This window comes from Aquarana catesbeiana, linkage group LG04 (genome assembly GCF_042186555.1).
Source record: "Aquarana catesbeiana isolate 2022-GZ linkage group LG04, ASM4218655v1, whole genome shotgun sequence".
NCBI lineage: Eukaryota > Metazoa > Chordata > Amphibia > Anura > Ranidae > Aquarana > Aquarana catesbeiana.
This window is the reverse complement of record NC_133327.1, coordinates 350,001,689-350,024,325: the sequence shown is the minus strand read 5'-3', so window position 1 is coordinate 350,024,325 and position 22,637 is coordinate 350,001,689. Positions and strand designations below refer to the sequence as shown.

The 22,637-nt window shown below is 43.5% G+C and overlaps 1 protein-coding gene across 1 annotated transcript in view; it reads left to right on the top strand.

Moving 5' to 3' along the window:
• FAXC (failed axon connections homolog, metaxin like GST domain containing) overlaps positions 1-14,191 on the top strand; it is a 55,052-nt gene extending 40,861 nt beyond the window's left edge. Inside the window, exon 6 of the mRNA XM_073626983.1 lies at positions 11,520-14,191. Coding sequence (XP_073483084.1) covers positions 11,520-11,809 — 290 coding nt within the window. The 3' untranslated portion in view covers positions 11,810-14,191. The remainder of the gene's footprint in view (positions 1-11,519) is intronic.
• Positions 14,192-22,637: the final 8,446 nt, after the last annotated feature.

Sequence of the window (22,637 nt, the reverse complement as noted above, 5' to 3'; positions counted from 1 at the left end):
AATGTAAATAAAAATCTGGTGGGTGAGGAATGGTGACATTTCTTCTCTGGACTATCGGTAGTTCATTGGGGGATTGGAAGTGCTTTTTTACATTTGATTTACTGTATATTTTGTTACTGTGCACTGCCACCTAGTGCCTGATATTAGAAACACAGTTAAAGGTACATTTCTACAATCTAGCTCAATAATCATTTGTTAACCACTTCAGCCCCGGAAGGTTTTACCCCCTTCCTGACCAGAGCACTTTTTACAATTTGGCACTGCGTCGCTTTAACTGCTAATTGCGCGGTCATGCAATGCTGTACCCAAACGAAATTTGCGTCCTTTTCTTCCCACAAATAGAGCTTTCTTTTGATGGTATTTGATCACCTCTGCCGTTTTTATTTTTTGCGCTATACACGGAAAAAGACCGAAAATTTTGAAAAAAAATGATATTTTCTACTTTTTGTTCTAAAAAAAATCCAATAAACTCAATTTTAGTCATACATTTAGGCAAAAATGTATTCGGCCACATGTCTTTGGTAGAAAAAATGTCAATAAGTGTATATTTATTGGTTTGCGCAAAAGTTATAGCGCCTACAAACTAGGGTACATTTTCTGGAATTTACACAGCCTTTAATTTATGACTGCCTATGTCGTTTCTTGAGGTGCTAAAATGGCAGGGCAGTACAAAACCCCCAGGGAATTTGCTGAGAGGCATGTTGAGCCCATTGAATATTCATTTTTTTTGTCCCAAGTGATTGAATAATGACCAAAAAAAAAAAAAATTACAAAAAGTTGTCACTAAATGATATATTGCTCACACAGGCCATGGGCATATGTGGAATTGCACCCCAAAATACATTTAGCTGCTTCTCCTGAGTATGGGGATACCAGATGTGTGGGACTTTTTGAGAGCCTAGCCGCGTACGGGGCCCCGAAAACCAATCACCGCCTTCAGGATTTCTAAGGGTGTACATTTTTGATTTTACTCTTCACTACCTATCACAGTTCCGGAGGCCATGGAATGCCCAGGTGGCACAAACCCCCCCAAATGACCCCATTTTGGAAAGTAGACACCCCAAGCTATTTGCTGAGAGGCATGGTGAGTATTTTGCAGCTCTCATTTGTTTTTGAAAATAAAGAAAGACGAGAAAAAAACATTTTTTTTTTTCTTTTTTCAATTTTCAAAACTTTGTGACAAAAAGTGAGGTCTGCAAAATACTCACTATACCTCTCATCAAATAGCTTGGGGTGTCTACTTTCCAAAATGGGGTCATTTGGGGGGTTTTTTTGCCACCTGGGCATTCCATGGCCTCCGAAACTGTGATAGGCAGTGAAGAGTGAAATCAAAAATTTACAGAAAGCCTGAAGGCGGTGCTTGGTTTTCGGGGTCCCGTACGCGGCTAGGCTCCCAAAAAGTCTCACACATGTGGTATCCCCGTACTCAGGAGAAGCAACAGAATGTATTTTGGGGTGTAATTTCACATATTCCCATGGCATGGTTGAGCAATATATCATTTAGTGACAACTTTGCGCAAAAAAAAATAAAAAAAATAAAAAATTGTCTCTTTCCCGCAACTTGTGTCACAATATAAAATATTCCATGGACTCGACATGCCTCTCAGCAAATAGCTTGGGGTGTCTACTTTCCAAAATGGGGTCATTTGGGGGGGTTTTGAACTGTCCTGGCATTTTATGCACAACATCTAGAAGCTTATGTCACACATCACCCACTCTTCTAACCACTTGAAGACAAAGCCCTTTCTGACACTTTTTGATTACATAAAAAAATAATTTTTTTTTGCAAGAAAATTACTTTGAACCCCCAAACATTATATATTTTTTTAAAGCAAATGCCCTACAGATTAAAATGGTGGGTGTTTCATTTTTTTTTTTCACACAGTATTTGCGCAGCGATTTTTCAAACGCATTTTTTGGGGAAAAAACACACGTTTTTAAATTTTAATGCACTAAAACACACTATATTGCCCAAATGTTTGATGAAATAAAAAAGATGATCTTAGGCCGAGTACATGGATACCAAACATGAAATGCTTTAAAATTGCGCACAAACGTGCAGTGGCGACAAACTAAATACATTTTTAAAAGCCTTTAAAAGCCTTTTTCAGGTTACCACTTAAGATTTACAGAGGAGGTCTACTGCTAAAATTACTGCCCTCGATCTGACGTTCGCGGTGATACCTCACATGCATGGTGCAATTGCTGTTTACATTTGACGCCAGACCGACGCTTGCGTTCGCTTTAGCGCGAGAGCAGGGGGGACAGGGGTGCTTTTTTTTTTTTTTTTTTCTTTATTATTATTATTTTTTTATCTTATTTTTAAACTGTTCCTTTCATTTTTTTTTTTTTAAATCATTTTTATTGTTATCTCAGGGAATGTAAATATCCCCTATCATAGCAATAGGTAGTGACAGGTACTCTTTTTTGAAAAAATTGGGGTCTATTAGACCCTAGATTTCTCCTCTGCCCTCAAAGCATCTGACCACACCAAGATCGGTGTGATAAAATGCTTTCCCAATTTCCCAATGGCGCTGTTTACATCCGGCAAAATCTAAGTCATAAAATGCTCGTAGCTTCCGGTTTCTTAGGCCATAGAGATGTTTGGAGCCACTCTGGTCTCTGATCAGCTCTATGGTCAGCTGGCTGAATCACCGGCTGCATTCTCAGGTTCCCTGTCGAGACAGGAGAGCCAGAGAAAAACACGGAAGACGTTGGGGGGGGGGCATTCCCTCCCACTGCTTGTAAAAGCAGTCTAGAGGCTAATTAGCTGCTAGGATTGCTTTTACATGAAAGCCGATCGCTGGCTGAAAAGAATGATACCAAGATGATACCTAAACCTGCAGGCATCATTCTGGTATAACCACTCTAAGTCGTGAATGGCGTACCTGAAGACAAAAAAATGGTTAACAATAAAGCACAGTAAACGGTAAGGTATAAAAAATTGCATATCTGAAAAGCAAACACGATAAAACATAATAACAATAAAACATTGCAGAATAGAATACAGTAAAAAAGAGCAGAACAATAGAGAGAGAGAGAACAATAAAACGACAACTATTTTTTTTTTATTTTATATTTTTGTTTGTGTTTTTTTTTTTTTTTACACTTTTTTTTGTAACTAACTTTTATAACTGTAACCGGTTCCAGGTTCGGGTCTCTCAAAATGCGATGGCATCTTGGGAGACCCTGTGAAAGTGTGCCTAGTCTGTGCAATGCTGTACCCTACGCTAATACTCAACTAGTGAATGGTAGCGTTCAAAACATTCACCAATGCAAAGACCAGGATTGTCAGGACAGGAGGGACAATAATAGCGGGTGTCACGCCTATATCCGCGTTTGCTGCAGACACGACATCTTTTTTGGGGGTTCGTTGGGTAGGGGTACTCGGGAGGACATAAAGAAAATGCCTCTCATGGAGCTGACTGCATTTGGTTGGGGATGTGAATGGGGGAAGTACGGGTGCTGCAGAAGCGGTGGGTTCCCAATTAGGATTGGCGAATGCAGCAGGAAGGGCACTATGGGCACGACGGGCCTGTTTGTCTTCTTCTTGGTGGCAGCGGGACACTACTTGTGCTTGCCACCTCACCAGCTTGAACTGCACTTATGGGACTCGCCACATCACCAAGTGTTACTGCAGTGCTGGTTTGACTACGACCGGGGTGTACTAGGCCGCTGGTGCTTGCCAGTTCACCAAAACGCTACCAAAAAAACTGTTAGCGATCGCAGGATCAGGCCTGACTCTGCGAACGCTGCAGTTATGCGTTTAGTGTTTTGTAAGTGTCAGTGATCGATCGATACTGCACTTGGGTGGGCTGGGCTGGGCCGGGCGGAGGGGCAAAACGCAGGTGCTAGCAGGTATCTGGGCTGATCCCGCTAACACTGCGTTTTTGGGAACCTTAAACTGCTGGGGAAGCTAGTATAGATCTGATCGGATCAGATATTGATCCGATCAGATACTATACCACTAAGGGAGGTGTACGGTGCGTGCGTGGGTGTTAGCGGTACTGGCGCTAACCTGACGCTGCCTGGGGCTGGTGCTTGCCAGTTCACCAAAACGCTACCAAAAAAACTGTTAGCGATCGCAGGGATCAGGCCTGACTCTGCGAACGCTGCAGTTATGCGTTTAGTGTTTTGTAAGTGACAGTGATCGATCGATACTGCACTTGGGTGGGCTGGGCCGGGCGGAGGGGCAAAACGCAGGTGCTAGCAGGTATCTGGGCTGATCCCGCTAACACTGCGTGTTTGGGAATCCTAAACTGCTGGGGACGCTAGTATAGATCTGATCGGATCAGATATTGATCCGTTCAGATACTATACCACTAAGGGAGCTGTACGGTGCGTGCGTGGGTGTTAGCGGTACTGGCGCTAATCTGACGCTGCCTGGGGCTGGTGCTTGCCAGTTCACCAAAACGCTACCAAGAAAACTGTTAGCAATCGCAGGGATCAGGCCTGACTCTGCGAACGCTGCAGTTATGCGTTTAGTGTTTTGTAAGTGACAGTGATCGATCGATACTGCACTTGGGTGGGCTGGGCTGGGCCGGACAGAGGGGAAAAACGCAGCTGCTAGCGGGTATCTGGGCTGATCCCGCTAACACTGCGTTCTTGGGAACCCTAAACTGCTGGGGACGCTAGTATAGATCTGATCGGATCAGATATTGATCCGTACAGATACTATACCACTAAGGGAGGCGTATGCTGCGTGCGTGGGTGTTAGCGGTACTGGCGCTAATCTGACGCTGCCTGGGGCGACGCATATCACCGCCGGGCGATCAGGGGGCTAAACCTTTATTCGGTAATAAACGGCGGGTGCCCTGACACTATAAAAAATAAACAAACTAACCAGCGTCACCCGTAACAGTTATATGGTGATCAGTGGTGAAAGGGTTAACTAGGGGGCAATCAAGGGGTTAAAACATTTATTAGGTAGTATGTGGGGGTCCCTGTCGCTATAAAACGCTGACGGCGAACCTAAATATTTAGGTCCCTAACTAGCGTCACCAGCGACACTAATACAGCGATCAGAAAAATGATCGCTTAGCGACACTGGTGACAGGGGGTGATCAAGGGGTTAAAACTTTATTAGGGGGGGTTAGGGGGGTATCCTAGACCTAAAGGGGGGTAATACTAACTGCCCTAACACTGTAACTGTCACAAACTGACACCATGCAGTAATCAGAAAAAAAAAAAAAAATACTGCTTGCTGTCAGTTTGTGACAGGGGGGGGGTGATTGGGGGGGGATCGGGGGGGGATCGGGGGTGTAAAGTATGCCTGGCATGTTCTACTGTGTGTGTGTTGTGCACTCACATGTCTTCTCTCCTCGGCGCTGGGACGGAAACTGCCAAGCCGAGGAGAGATGACATCACATCCTCTGCCTGTGTGAAACTACACACAGGCAGGGGAGGATTCCGATTGGTTGGGAGCGATTGTGAGGGGGGCCACGATCGGATGGTCTCCCCCTCGCCTCCTGACGCTCCCAGTCAAATGCCGACCGCCGCTGGCACCGGGGGGGGGGCGGTCCAATCGGACCCCCCGCCCGCGGGAGGCAGATCACGTACAGGTACGTGATTCTGCCTGCCCGTGCCATTCTGCCGCCGTATATGTGCGTTAGGCGGTCGGCAAGTGGTTAAAGAGTATCCAAAGCCGATAGAAAGTGAGGGGAAAACTCTGCAAAGTTAGGAGAAATCCTCTCTTATGCCCCGTACACACGATCGCACATTCCGACAACAAAATCCATGGATGTTAGCTCAAACTTGTCTTACATACACACGGTCACACAAATGTTGTCAGAAATTCCGAACGTCAAGAACGCGGTGACGTACAACACGTACAATGAACAGAGAAAAATGAAGTTCAATAGCCAGTGTGGCTCTTCTGCTTGATTCCGAGTATGCGTGGAACTTTGTGCATCGGAATTGTGTACACATGATCGGAATTTACAACAACAGATTTTATTGTTGGAAAATTTGAGAACCAGCTCTCAAATTTTGTGTGACGGAAATTCTGATGGAAAATGTCCAATGGAACCTACACACGGTCGGAATTTCCGACAACAAGCTCACATCGAACATTTTCCGACGGAAAATCTGACCGGGTGTACACAGCATTAGAAAGCACCAGGAAAAGTTCCCAATTGGAATATATTTCCCCTCTATTCTTGTTCTTGAAAATCTTGAATTTTCTGTCACTTTTGGTCCTGTTGACAATGCATACTAGGAAAAATAGAGCAAACTCAGTAAAAACATGACATGGGTGCCTAACACTTCACTACTCTTCCAAAAAAAAAAGTCTTTAGATATACTTTCATTTTTCATGCATAAATATTTTTGATTGGATACATAGCAATAATAATAAATGCTAAATATTATTCATATGTTCCCATAAGCCCTTGTTCACACTGCCACGGCTTCAAAGTCACAGAACCTGCATGACTTCATCGTGGCTTGCATATGACTTCTTTAACAGAATTCAATGTAAGTCGTGTTGAAGTCGCACCAAAGTAGTGCAGGAACCTTTTTCTAAGTCGGAACGACTTGACTCACACCAATTAGAACAGTTCAATTGCCGTTAATGGGGTGCCACTTGTCATGCTACTTTGAACTCTCAAGTTGCATGACAAGTCGTGGCAGTGTGAACCGGGGGTTATGTGAAAAGTGAAAGACAATAAGCGCAGTCACTATTAATGCAAAATACTATAAAACTATCTGTGACATATAAACCTGGTGCACATAAATCACAAATAAATCAGCATGCTCACAAATTTGTGAATTCCTAGTTGCCGCTCAGCACTGTTATGCCCTGTACACACGGTTGGATTTTCTGATGGAAAAAGTGCGATCGGATTGTGTTGTCGGAAATCCCGATCGTGTGTGGGCTCCATTGGACTTTTTCTGTCGGAATTTCCGACAGACAAAGTTTGAGAGCAGGCTATAAAATTTTCTGACAACAGAATCCGATCGGTTAAATTCTGATCATGTGTACCCAAATCCAACGCACAAAGTGCCACGCATGCTCAGAATAAATTAAGAGATGAAAGCTATTGGCTACTGCCTTGTTTATAGTCCCGATGTACATGTTTTACGTCACCCCATTCAGAACGATCAGATTTTCCAACAACTTTGTGCGACCGTGTGTATGCAAGACAAGTTTGAGCCAACATCTGTCGGAAAAAATCCATGGATTTTGTTGTCAGAATGTCCGATCAATGTCCAATTGTGTGTACAGGGCATTAGACATTTTCACTCCAACCCTCCAATGTAAATATTTTATTCTATCTTTTCATGTGACAAAAATGAAGAAATGACACTTTGCTACAAAGTAGTGAGTGTACAGCTTGTATAAGACTCAGTTCACACAGGGACGACTTGTCAGGCGACCTAGTCGCCTGACAAGTCGCCTCCCGTTCTGTACAATTGAACTGTTCTAATCGGAGTGACGCAAGTCGCTCCGACTTAGAAAAAGGTTCCTGTACGACTTTGGGGGCGACTTGCATAGACTTCTATACAGAAGTCGTTTTGCAAGTTGCCGCGGAAGTCGTTTGCAGGTCGCCTCGCTGAGGCGACCTGCAAGTCGTGCCGCCCGTGTGTGAACCGGGTCTAACAGTGTACATTTGCTGTCCCCTCACAATAACTCAACACACAGCCATTAATGTCTAAACCACTGGCAACAAAAGTGAGTACACCCTTAAGTGAAAATGTCCAAATTGGGCCCAATTGGCCATTTTCCCTCCCTGGTAACATGTGACTCGTTAGTGTTACAAGGTCTCAGGTGTGGGGGGGGGGGGAGCAGGTGTGTTAAATTTGGTGTTATCGCTCTCACTCTCTCATACTGGTCACTGGAACTTCAACCTGCCACCTCATGGCAAAGAACTCTCTGAGGATCTGGAAAAAAGAATTGTTGTTCTACATAAAAATGGCCTAGGCTATAAGAAGATTGCCAAGACCCTGAAACTGAGCTGCAGCACGTTGGCCAAGACCATACAGCGGTTTAACGGGACAGGATCCACTCAGAACTGACCTTGCCATGGTCGACCAAAGAAGTTGAGTGCACATGCTCAGCATCATATCCAGAGGTTGTCTTTGGGAAATAGACATTGGAGTGCTGCCAGCATTGCTGCAGAGGTTGAAGGGGTGGGAGGTCAGCCTGTCAGTGCTCAGACCATACGTCGCACACTACATCAAATTGGTCTGCATGGCTGTCGTCCCAGAAGGAAGCTTCTTCTAAAGATGATGCACAAGAAAGCCGAAAACAGTTTGCTGAAGACAAGCAGACTAAGGACATGGCTTACTGGAACCATGTCCTGTGGTCTGATGACACCAAGATAAACTTATTTGGTTCAGATGGTGTCAAGCATGTGTGACGGCAACCAGGTGAGTACAAAGACAAGTGTGTCTTGCCTACAGTCAAGCATGGTGGTGGGAGTGTCGTGGTCCGGGGCTGCATGAGTGCTGCCGGGACTAGGGAGCTACAGTTTATTGAGGGAACCATGAATGCCAACATGTACAGTGACATAATGAAGCAGAGCATGATCCCCCTCCCTTCAGAAACTGGGCCGCAGGGCAGTATTCCAACATGATAACAACCCCAAACACACCTCCAAGACAACCACTGCCTTGCTAAAGAAGCAGAGGGTAAAGGTGATAGACTGGCCAAGCATGTCTCCAGACCTAAACCCTATTGAGCATCTGTGGGGCATCCTCAAATGGAAGGTGGAGGAGCGCAAGGTCTCTAACATCCACCAGCTCCATGATGTCGTCATGGAGGACTCCAGTGGAAACCTGTGAAGCTCTGGTGAACTCTATGCCCAAGAGGGTTAAGGCAGTGCTGGAAAATAATGGTGGTCACACAAAATATTGACACTTTGGACCCGATTTGGACATTTTCACTTAGGGGTGTACTCACTTTTGTTTGCCAGCAGTTTAGACAGTAATGGCTGTGTGTTGTTATTTTGAGGGGACAGCAAATTTACACTGTTATACAAGCTGTACACTCACTACTTTACATTGTAGCAAAGTGTCATTTCTTCAGTGTTGTCACATGAAAAGATATAATAAAATATTTACAAAAATGTGAGGGGTGTACTCAGTTTTGTGAGATACTGTATATGTGGCCAACCACCAGTGAATTCCAGATATCACAGTCTTCATTTCAATGTATCACCCATGTGTCACATGCATAACACCCTGTGAACCATATACACTCACCTCCTGGATTGGACCTTAATCAATAATCAAGGTCAAATGCACCTTTGCCCCTTTGGGGCTTTACTCCAACTGGCCCCTGGCTCCAAGTAACAATTACAGGCAGGTTGAGCAGAAGCTCCAGTCCATGTGTCCGTGCCTGTGATTGTTACTGGGAGCCAGGATCCAGTTGAAGTAAAGCCCTAGAGGGGCAAAAGTGCGTTTGACCTTGATTATCCTCCCTGGCGGTTTTCCCGAGTGTGGCTCGGGGTTAAATTTCAGTACCATTAGCGGTAACCCCGAGCCACACTCGGGATTACATCTCAGGATCCTGGTGCTGTATACTTATCTTGTCCCCAGGAACCTGCAATGTCCCCCCCGCTGTGTCCGTGGGCTCTGTCCTCTGCCCGAAGTCTCTCTGTGCTGGGCTCCATTCCCTGCGAGTATCGCAACGCACGGGGGCGGAACCCGGCGGCAAATTCAAAAAAGTGAAAAATCATAATACATACAGTACACTGTAATCTTACAGATTACATTACGCTATGAAATTATTTCACATCCCTTTTGTCCCCAGTGCTTTGTCTAGTGCCCTGCATGTAGTTTTATATTATATATACTGTTCTTTCTGCCTGGAAACTTGAGATTGTTCATAGAAACCAAAAAGTGTCCCTTTACTTCAAAAGTGGTTTTAGACCAGCTGGAAAACAGTGATAGTAAATTAGAACACTTGCAGAATTGAGCGATAGTGATTCGCGGGGAAATACATTTTAACCACTAGAGATCCGCGCTATAGCCGAATGACGGCTACAGCATGGACCTGCTTTGCCGGGACTACGTCCATTGACGTCATCCCGTGCACGAGCAGCCCAGCGCGCCCCCTGCAGGGCGCGTGGCTCGCTCTGTGTGATCAGCGAGTCTATGAGACTCACCTGATCACAGATCGGAGTAAGGGGTCGATCGCGACCCCTTACCACATGATCAGCTGTCAGCCAATAACAGAGCTGTTAATCGGCTACTTTTTTCCTCGCGCTAACAGCGTGAGGAGGAAAAAAATGCCGATCACCGGCGGCCGTGAGAGGGACATCAGTTCTGATCATGGAGATCTGCCACCAGATCACCAGTGCCCCCTGCCAGTGCCACCTAGTAATTGGCAGCAGTGCCGCCTACCAGTGCCCACCAGCGCCACCCATCAATGCCCACAGTGCCACCCATCAGTTCCCACAGTGCCACCCATCAGTGCCCACGATCAGTGCCTCAAGAACAGTGCTGCACATCAATGCCACCTATCAGTGCCCATCAGTGTCACCTACCAGTGTCCATCAGTGCCGCCTATCACTGCCCATCAGTACTGCCCATCAGTGCCACCTATCAGTGGTACCTATCAGTGCCCATCAGTGACACCCATCAGGGCCCATCAGTGGCCATCAGTGCCGCCTTATCTGTGCCCATCAGTGCCGCCTTATCTGTGCCGCCTTAACTGTGCCCATCAGTGCTACCTTAACTGTGCCTATCCGTGTCCATCAGTGCAGCCTATCAGTGCCCACCAGTGCCGCCTCATCAGCGCATATCAATGAAGGAGAAAAATTACCTGTTTGCAAAATTTTATAACAAACTATGAAACATGATTTTTTTTTTCAAAATTTTACATCTTTTTTGTTTGTTTAGCAAAAAATAAAATCCCAGCTGTGATTAAATACCACCAAAAGAAATCTCTATTTGTGGGAAATTTCATTTGGATACAGTGTTGTATAACCGCGCAATTGTCATTCAAAGTGCGTCAGCGCTGAAAGCTAAAAATTGGTGTGGGCAGGAGGGGGGTTAAGTGCCCAGTAAGCAAGTGGTTAATATTATTATATTATTATTTTTTATAATTATTTATTTATTATTTTATATTTTATGATTTTGTGTTTCAAACTTCATCATACCCGGGATATCTACTAGACTCTTGGTCGACCGATTTAAGTGTGTTATTACTAAGAATTACAGGCCTACAATATAAAACACCAAATTTCTATGCAAAATAATTGTACCGCTTTGAGAGGCAAAAATCTGACATAATCATACCGCCAGGAAGGTTAAGGTCCAGTCCAGGAGGTGAGTGCATATGGTTCACAGGGTATTATGCATGTGGCACGTGGGTGATATCTGGAATTCACTGGTGGTTGGTTACATATACATATTTATGGACTTTTGTGCACTGCATCATTATTTGTATCAAGTTCCACTAAATGTTTGAGTTTAATGGATACATACATTTACCAACTTGTAACTTTGTTACTATGCATATAGCTTGAAATGCCTGATTTACACCTATTTAACAATAGTCTGTTGTTTTACAGGGGAGCTCATTAATCTTGCTATGTACTGTGAAAGAATAAGAAGGAAATTTTGGCCAGAATGGCATGATGACAATGACAACTCCTTATATGAAACCGATGACAGTGGTGAGGGGAGCAAGACACATACCCCGCTACAGGACTTCAGTTTTTATTCAAGGACTGAGACCTTTGATGATGAAGGAACAGAAAATAGCATTTCTCAAACCCCAGATACCGATTACACTGGACATTCACTTTTTGACTCTGATATGGAACTGGATGAATATATTGATCAAGAACAATGCAAGTGAAGCACATTCTTTTTTGAGAGCTGCTGGATAGATTCCTGTACTTATATCTACTATTACTGGTTTTGCACACATCATTGGTTTAAACAAGCCTTATATCTGCGGGAGCAATGCAGCCAGCAGGCTTTGTTAAAATTGTGCACTGGTTGCTGCACCTGAAGATGTTAAATATTAACTTTGACCTTCATTGTGTGTGTTTCTAGATAAATATGCTGGAGGTGTTGTCACAATCACCTTATTCAATAAAGAGTTCTACCAAGTATACTTTTTCTAGACGCAGTAACCCATAATAAACCAATCTGCATCCATCCTTTACTGGTCTAGTTTAAGCAGAGCAAATTCTGATTGGTTGTTATGGATTAGTGCATAGAAGGATAGTACCTAAAGCTGAACTTCAGGAAAAACAGCTAAATGCTTACTTGAAATATATATTTGTTATCTGTTTTACTCACCAAAGGATTTGTATTTATTTCTACCCAGCCAGTCTTGATGTTAACACAAGTGTGCCGGACAACACAGCCAGGTTGGTGATCTCACTTTACTGCAGTTAAACATTACAGCTTGTCACTAGGCTGTGATTGGTCCGTAAAGAGACAGTAGAAGACTGACAAGGACATCCCTGTGCTCATTCTGCACTCTCCTCCTGCTAGCATGTTCTTTGTCAGCTTGTGTCCTTCTTAAACCTGATTGGCCTCTTTGCTGGACTCCCACATTTCCAGTTTAAGGCAGCCCATACATGCTTCATTTATTTTTCATTCAATCAGCAAATTTAATGAAAACAATGACCTGATTCCCCCACACACTTTATGTGGATGCGGGAACCCCCAGCGCTGAGCCTTTTGTATTCTGATGGCGGGAGACTTCCACAACGTCAGAAAACCCTAATCAGTGCTGCTAACTGTAGGCGGCAGCACTGATCGATCGGGAAAAACCCCCCAGGGTGGTTGTACAGAAGTTGATCAGTAGATCGACTTCTGCACAACTGGCCTGCTTATACATAAAATCGAAATGTAACTGGTTCTTGCTGAACCAGACAAATTTCTATCTATGTAGGACTGCCTTTAAAGATTTACAAGAGGATGATACCATATCATATCCAGGTATATCTACTAGATACATTTAAAATAAATATAAAGTTGTTACAGATGTCATTATTTAATGTAATATATCTACCTGAGGTTAACTTTAAAGGCTAGAACTCTATTGATTAAGGACACACATGACAAGGATTTTCAGACTATCTTCAAGACATGTTCATATTGATTCTAAACGTGTTGTTGCCATGAGGGCAAGAATATGTGTTGTTGTTTCAGTAAACGTCCAATAGCTCAAGTGTCTATAGCCTTATAGCCAAAAATGTAACGGGATTGAGTAATGAGTGCTGTCAGTATGGTGATCCCTAAAGTATAGTTTGCACTTTTATTGATATTAGGATACATAATTATATTTGCTGTATGGGGCATTGAATACAAACACTAGTTTTATGGATTCGTATACTGTGGTTTACCTATAAAATCTAGATTTTGATTTCAGATATCACAATCAGTCATTTATTCATAGTTAATTGTGTACTGCTACAAGAGTACTGTGTGTTGTATTCAAACAGTTTATAAAGAAGAGCCATTATGTCTGACCTGTCCATATTGCAAGCCCCCTGTTGAAGTTATTCAAGTCTAAATCACTTAAATATATTGGGGTGTATGCCAGCAGAAGTCTACTACTCTTTAAAAAGCAAGTGTCCCCCAAGATAAATTATTAAAAAAAAAAAGGACTCAATTTACATGCAACACATGGCGCCATGAAATCCATTGCCTCTGATTGCCTGATTCTGTGTTGAGTTCTACAAGCCAGGCTGCTTTTTGCTAATCTGTTCTGTATGTACAGTAACGCTTGATGAATCATGAATCATAAATCAGTCTCAACAACAAGCAGCAACAACAAAGTCGCTGAAATGAATGGGGTGTTGACCAGAGCACCTGAGACCATGCATGAGAAGACTCCCTAATTTGCATATTTCTCAGCAGAGGATAAAAAAAAGAACACAAAATAAAATCTTGTATGTTAGCGCATTTGTCTTTGGGCTGCTGCTAATGCATTTTTATTTATCCAGAAGCCCTTATTTTAAATGTGTTTTTCATTCTTTCCAGAACATCTCTAGTTATAACTGCTGAAGAGACAGTTTATTGCCTGCTGCCATTAAAGTTCCATGTGATTTCTGTTTGCCCTATACAGGCATACCGAGTGTGACATGGTGTTGTAAAATATAGCTTATATAATGTACACTTTATGCAATGGAACTGAGGTTGTGAAAGACACTTTTATTTTTAAGAGATTATTGTGCCTGTATCACCATGTTTCCTTCAGAGTTCACAAATGTCCTATATGAATAAATGATTTATTATTATTAAATATTTTCGCTACTTTTTTTACTATTATTTTTAAAAGGTTTTTTTCACTCGGTAATTTGCTTATACAGGGTGGGCCGAAAGTAGATATACATTATGGCATTTTTGTTGTAGTTGTATATTTTTTAAATTTATTATTTATATTACTTTACAAGTATTGAGAAAGATATGGCCAAAAGTAGGTGGACAGTAGGAATCAAATCATGTTTAGTCTCTTAGGTGCAACATTCTTATAACCTGTCACCAACACCACTACAGCTCAGCGAAGCTGGCCCCCCTACAATCAGCACAAATAAAAACTCAAGTGTGTTTCTTTAGTGCTACGTTTGTGCTGTTTTGTGCCGTAAAAATTTACATTTGTGCTGCTTTTATTTTTAAGATATTAGCAATTGTTTTTTCCAGACTGTGACATCACCTAGCCCCCCTACAACACCCAAATGACACAAAACTGGTCTTGTTGGTTAGTGCTACGTTTGTGCTGTTTTGTGCTGCTAAAAATTCCGTTCTATCTTTTATCGTTTTTGCGTTATTAATGATTTATTAAAGGTCACCAATGGTCAGTCAGCCCCCCTACAACGCCCAAATGACACGAAACTGGTCTCGTTGGTTAGTGCTACGTTTGTGCTGTTTTGTGCTGCTAAAAATTCCGTTCTATCTTTTATCGTTTTTGCGTTATTAATGATTTATTAAAGGTCACCAATGGTCAGTCAGCCCCCCTACAACGCCCAAATGACACGAAACTGGTCTCGTTGGTTAGTGCTACGTTTGTGCTGTTTTGTGCTGCTAAAATTCCGTTCTATCTTTTATCGTTTTTGCGTTATTAATGATTTATTAAAGGTCACCAAAGGTCAGTCAGCCCCCCTACAATGCCCAAATGACGCAAAACTGGTCTCGTTGGTTAGTGCTACGTTTGTGCTGTTTTGTGCTGCTAACATTTCCGTTCTATCTTTTATCGTTTTTTCGTTATTAATGATTTATTAAAGGTCACCAAAGGTCAGTCAGCCCCCCTACAACGCCCAAATGACACGAAACTGGTCTCGTTGGTTAGTGCTACGTTTGTGCTGGTTTGTGCTGCTAAAATTTTTATTTGTGCTGTTATGGTTTTTAAGTTATAACAGTTTATTTTTTTTTTCAAACCCCACTCACTTTGCCCACCCTACAATCAGCACAAATAAAAACTCAAGTGTGTTTCTTTAGTGCTACATTTGTGCTGTTTTGTGCTGCTAAAATTTCCGTTCTACCTTTTATCATTTTTGCGTTATTAATGATTTATTAAAGGTCACCAAAGGTCACTCAGCCCCCCTATAATGCCCAAATGACACAAAACTGGTCTCGTTGGTTAGTGCTACGTTTGTGCTGTTTTGTGCTGCTAAAATTTCCGTTCTATCTTTTATCGTTTTCGCGTTAATAATGATTTATTAAAGGTCACCAAAGGTCAGTCAGCCCCCCTACAACACCCAAATGACACAAAACTGGTCTCGTTGGTTAATGCCTCATTTGTGCTGGTTTGTGCTGCTAAAATTTTTATTTGTGCTGTTATGGTTTTTTAGTTATAACAGCTTGTTTTTATATTTGTGCTTTTTTGTGTCATAATAATAAAAATTCGTGCTGCTTTTATTTTTAAGATAATAGCAATTTGTTTTTTCCAGATGATGACATCACCCCGCTCTCCTGTCACATACCTGGTTAGTGAGCTCCTGGTTAGAAAGCAGCCATGGGAGCACAGTGAGGTATGAGTGCCTGTGATCAGTCCAGTAGACTGCATGGTGGAAGCAGTCAGCATGTGGATGTGGCGGCAGAACCAGCTGGTGGCAGATGAGCTGGCACTGAGCTTGGCTGGTGGCAGACTGTGGGTAAGCAGCTGGAAGCAGGAGACAGATGAGACCTTGCTGGGCTGAAGAGCTGTAGCAGGCTGGATGAGCCGGATCCATAATGGTCAGGCAGATCAGGCATAGACGGCACACAACAGGATAATCGGGTCACAAACCAAGTCAGCAACAGGAGGTAGATCAGGCAAGAAGAGAAGGCAGAAGCAGAATCCAGAGACAAGCCAAGGTCAGGGCAGGTAGCAGTCAAACGGAGGTCAGGAGCAAGCTGGGTTAGGATCAGAGGTCAAACACAGGAATCAGGAATGAACACTCAGAAGCGGCACACCAAATTGCAGCCTGTTTAAATAGTCTGTCTGGTGCCAGCATTGGTGACAGGCTCACGCTCATCTGCCCAGCCAGTTGCCAGTCTGCGCATGCGCATATGTATGTACAGGGAGACATCATTTGTGCTATGCGAAAGCCTTCCCTGACACCCCCTACAGCAGCCAAACAAAATGAAAACAGGCTGGTTGGTTAGTGCCACGTTTGTGTTGATTTGTGCCTATTTACTTTCCATTCTGTGACGGCGTCTCTTCGTCTGACGGCTCTTAAATAACTGGGTGGCCCCGCCCCCTCTGACGCACGGGACATGACGGGACTTCCCTGTGGCATTCCCCGTGACGTCACAGGGAAGTCCCGTCAAGTCACCGTGCGTCAGAGGGGGGCGGGGTCACCGGGTGGCCCCGCCCCCCGTTATTTAAGAGCCGTCAGACGAAGAGACGCCGTCACACAGCGGGAGCCTCCCTTCATGACAGCATGGGTGCGGAGCGGCCCGGAGAAGAAAATGAAGAAGAGAAGAAGAGAAGAAGGAAGAAGAGAAGAGGATGAAGAAGAAGATGAAGAGAAGAGCGGGAGCCTCCCCTCATGCCATCGGTGCGGAGCGGCCCGAGGAGAAGAAGATAGAAGACGCCGTGGAGGAGATGCTGGACGAGAACGCTGGAGGAAGAACCAGAAGAGCCAGAAGAACCAGAAGAAGATGAAGGAAGAAAGAAGAAGCATTTAAATAAAGGAATTGTCAAAAACTGTCTCTTGTCATTTTTAACATTTTTGACACTTTTTTAGTGAAATGGTAGGGGTAAGTACCCCCTTACCATTTCACACAGGGGGGGGGCCGGGATCTGGGGGTCCCCTTGTTAAAGGGGGCTTCCAGATTCCGATAAGCCCCCCACCTGCAGACCCCCACGACCACCGGCCAGGGTTGTGGGGATGAGGCCCTTGTCCTCATCAACATGGGGGCAAGGTGTTTTGGGGGGCTACCCCAAAGCACCCTCCCAATGTTGAGGGCATGTGGCCTGGTACGGTTCAGGAGGGGGGGGCCGCACTCTTGTCCCCCCCTCTTTTCCTGCGGCCTTTGTTTTTGTTTTTGTTTGTTTTTGGCGCGGGGTTCCCCTTAAAATCCATACCAGACCTGAAGGGTCTGGTATGGAATTTAGGGGGAACCCCACGTCATTTTTTTTAAAAAATTTTGGCCGGGGTTCCCCTTAATATCCATACCAGACCTAAAGGGCCTGGTATGGAATTTAGGGGGACTCCCACGTCATTTTTTTTTTTTAATTTTGGTTCGGGATTTCCCTGTGGGGAATTCCCATGCCGTTTTTATCAATGAACTTCTATGTGTATTGTCGGCAATGCAATAGCCGCGGGTAGTTTTAAATGGCTTTTTTTCCTTCGAAACGTTATTTTGCTGTCAGACTGTTCTAAACACAGGAAACATGCGCCCCTTTACAGGCATACTATAGACACCCCCCAGGTACGAAATTTAAAGGGATATTACACTCTTATTGTTTGACTTTAAGCATTATTAAAATCACTGCTCCTGAAAAAACGTTTTTAAAACTTTTTTTTGCATTGATCCATGTCCCCTGGGGCAGGACCCGGGTCCCCAAACACTTTTTATGACAATAACTTGCATATAAGCCTTTAAAATTAGCACTTTTGATTATTCATGTTCATGTCCCATAGACTTTAACGGTGTTCGCGTGTTCGAGCGAACTTTTTTCCTGTTCGCATGTTCTGGTGCGAACCGAACAGGAGCCCTGACCTTGGCTTGTCTCTGGATTCTGCTTCTGCCTTCTCTTCTTGCCTGATCTACCTCCTGTTGCTGACTTGGTTTGTGACCCGACTATCCTGTTGTGTGCCGTCTAAGCCTGATCTGCCTGGCCATTATGGACCCGGCTCATCTGACCCTGCATCCTGCTCATCCAGCCTGCTACAGCTCTTCAGCCCAGCAAGGTCTCATCTGTCTCCTGCTTCCAGCTGCTTACCCACAGTCTGCCACCAGCCAAGCTCAGTGCCAGCTCATCTGCCACCAGCTGGTTCTGCCGCCACATCCACCTGCTGACTGCTGCCACCACGCAGTCTACTGGACTGATCACATGCACTCATACCTCACTGTGCTCCCATGACTGCTTTCTAACCAGGACCTCACTAACCAGGTACGTGACAGGAGAGCGGGGTGATGTCATCATCTGGAAAAAAACAAATTGCTATTATCTTAAAAAAAAAGCAGCACAAATTTTTATTATTATGACACAAAAAAGCACAAATATAAAAACAAGCTGTTATAACTAAAAAACCATAACAGCACAAATAAAAATTTTAGCAGCACAAACCAGCACAAATGAGGCATTAACCAACGAGACCAGTTTTGTGTCATTTGGGTGTAGTAGGGGGGCTGAGTGACCTTTGGTGACCTTTAATAAATCATTAATAACGCAAAAACGATAAAAGGTAGGACATAAATTTTAGCAGCACAAATGTAGCACTAAAGAAACACACTTGAGTTTTTATTTGTGCTGATTGTAGGGTGGGCAAAGTGAGTGGGGTTTGAAAAAAAAAACTGTTATAACTTAAAAACCATAACAGCACAAATAAAAATTTTAGCAGCACAAACCAGCACAAACGTAGCACTAACCAACGAGACCAGTTTCGTGTTATTTAGGCATTGTTGGGGGGCTGACTGACCTTTGGTGACCTTTAATAAATCATTAATAACGAGAAAACGATAAAAGATAGAACGGAAATTTTAGCAGCACAAAACAGCACAAACATAGCACTAACCAACGAGACCAGTTTTGTGTCATTTGGGCATTATAGGGGGGCTGAGTGACCTTTGGTGACCTTTAATAAATCATTAATAACGCAAAAATGATAAAAGGTAGAACGGAAATTTTAGCAGCACAAAACAGCACAAATGTAGCACTAAAGAAACACACTTGAGTTTTTATTTGTGCTGATTGTAGGGTGGGCAAAGTGAGTGGGGTTTGAAAAAAAAAAAAAAACTGTTATAACTTAAAAACCATAACAGCACAAATAAAAATTTTAGCAGCACAAACCAGCACAAACGTAGCACTAACCAACGAGACCAGTTTCGTGTCATTTGGGCGTTGTAGGGGGGCTGACTGACCTTTGGTGACCTTTAATAAATCATTAATAACGCAAAAACGATAAAAGATAGAACGGAAATGTTAGCAGCACAAAACAGCACAAACGTAGCACTAACCAACGAGACCAGTTTTGTGTCATTTGGGCGTTGTAGGGGGGCTGACTGACCTTTGGTGACCTTTAATAAATCATTAATAACGCAAAAACGATAAAAGATAGAATGGAATTTTTAGCAGCACAAAACAGCACAAACGTAGCACTAACCAACTAGACCGGTTTTGTGTCATTTGGGCGTGGTAGGGGGGCTAGGTGATGTCATAGTCTGGAAAAAACAATTGCTAATATCTTAAAAATAAAAGCAGCACAAATGTAAATTTTTACGGCACAAAACAGCACAAACGTAGCACTAAAGAAACACACTTGAGTTTTTATTTGTGCTGATTGTAGGGGGGCCAGCTTCGCTGAGCTCACCACGACACTGTTTTGTTTCTTAGGTGCTTAAAATTTCCTCCCTCAACATTGTTACTTTCCTGGATCCTGTTCCTGACAGTGTGCGGGTTATTTACTAAAGCTGGAGAGAGCAAAATCTGGTGCAACTCTGCAGAGAAATCATTCAGCTTCCAGGTTATATTACCAAAGCTTAAAGTGGAGTTCCAATTAAAAAAAAAAAAAAACATTTAAAGTCAGCAGCTACAAATACTGCAGCTGCTGACTTTTAATAATCGGACACTTACCTGTCCCAGGGTCCAGCGATAGGGGGGGGAACGAAGCCCTGCTCATCTCCATCTCCTTTTTGTGGCGCCGGCATTGTCACTGTGGGTGCCCGGCTGTGGCTTCACAGCTGGCCACGTACTGCGTGTGCGTGAGTCACGCTGCGTGATGTGACTGGCCGGGCAATCATCTGGGACCTGTGACATGTCCCAGATGATTGCCGAGAGGGAGGGAGGAGAGGTGATCTTCCTTCCGGCGCCGCGGGTGCGCCAGGAGGAAGTGAGAGCTGGAACCCTCTAAAAAGAGGGTTTCCGCTCCTCCCCCCCCCCCCCCAAAAAAAATGACATGCCAAATGTGGCATGTCAGGGGGTCACCTTACCTTAAAACAGAAGTTCCATTTTTGGGTGGAACTCCGCTTTAATTGAACAAGCTTAAGGGTCGCTGGTTCGAATCCCAACCACGACATTACCTGCCTGGAGTTTGCATGTTCTTCCTGTGCCTGCGTGTTCCTCCGGGTACTCCGGTTTCCTCCCACACTCCAAAAGACATGCTGGTAGGTTAATTGGATCCTGTCAAAAAAAAATTGTCCCTAATATGTATGAATGTGAGTTAGGGACCTTAGATTGTAAGCTCCTTGAGGGTAGGGACTGACGTGAATGTACAATGTATATGTAAAGCGCTGCGTAAATTGACGGCGCTATATAAGTACCTGAAATAAATAATAATAATAATAAATAACAAGCTGAGGTTAGAAGCCAATTGGCTACCATGCACAGCTACACCAGATTCCGAGTGCACCAGTTTTAGTAAATCAACCTCTGTGACACACAGTAACTCATAATTTGCAGCCAGCATCAATGTCTATAAATGCTTGTGAGACGATCTCCTTCAATGTGTCCACTGTGTGGCGTTTCCACGTTCCCCATGACAAGGTGTTCCCAGGTGCTCCGTACTGACAAAGCAAAATGAGGAGGGGCCCATTATGATGCATGGTAATATATAAAGTAGTAGTAATGTATACTTACTTTTGGCCCACCCTGTATTTTAACTTCAGCAAAATAAAACGCTTTAACCTTTTTCCACCTGCGCTATAGCTGAAAGACAGCTGCAGTGCGGGCTTACTTTGCTAGGAGGGTGTCCATACATGTCCTCCTGTGATCGCGCTGCCTGCGTGCCCCCTGTGGCATATGGGCAGCGTGCTCTGTAATCGCTGCATCTTGCAGACACAGCTGATCACATATTGGGGTAAAGGGCCAATCACAGTGGCCCTTTACCACGTGATCAGCAGTGTCCAATTACAGCTGATCACAATGTAAACACAGGCCGGTTATTGGCATTCCTTTCCTCACTCCTAGGGTACAGTGTAGCATGACCGGGCAATTGTCCGGGCAAAAGCTGAAAATTGGCCTGGGCAGGAAGGGGGTAAAAGTTCCTAGTAGACAAATGGTTAAACAAAAGGTTCATCTGCCCCAGGCTCATATTCAGTTACATGTGTTATCAGTTTATTATATGTTTCTCGGTCTCCAGTGGTTGAGGTATCTGCTTAACTCATCCAGGTGTGCATACCTACCTGCTGCAAACAGTTTCCACTCTTCATTTACGTCTTGCTTTAGAGAATACAGGGCAATTCTAAAAGTACAAGACGGGCAGGTACAGAGCCGTAAAATAAAGCAGGGAGATCTCTTTACTGGGGTTTTACAGAAAAGCCAACGAGCGAGGCAGTCCACCAGACTTTTTGGGAGAGAGCAGTTTTGGGTGATTCCAGTAAATAAGTCTTACCAACATTGTCAATAAGAAACAAGCACAGTTATCAGAAGATCCAATGCTGTCTTCCTGCTCTGGTCAGTTTTATTCATTTCACTTTGATTGTTATTGTTTTATCCTTGGAAGTAAGATTGCATTTATTAAATGCATTTGATATAAATGGAAATATACCAAATTTCTTAGTGATGTAACAAATGGATCACCTGACTCCCTTATCCCCTTTGCACTCATTTAAACAAACGCCAACCTTGTGTACCCTACAAGGTAAAATCACAGAGTGCTAGGAACTGAGCAGATTTCACCAACAGATCAAACTATACCATAATTAACTAATACCATAATACTCCTCTCCTCAGTAAACAATGGGCACTGTGTGTAGTGGGTATTGAAATATTGAGGAATTTTAATTGTTTGCCAGAAGGATTGTTGAGTGTTCTTTCCTGAAACTTAAATTTAACATACTTTAACACAAACATAATTGTTTGGGGAAAATAAAGTAACATTTTCTTGCAGAGGAGGACATAGAACTTGAGAGAGCAAAAGCTGCTGGGCTTGGGTAAGTTAGATTTATATTATATTATATTATTTTATTATGTATTTAACTTGGTTAGTATCGAAATTAGGGAGAAGATGCTGCTGGTAACCAAACATGATAAAAGGTGTACATTTCCAGTGTTATCAATATCATATTTGACATAC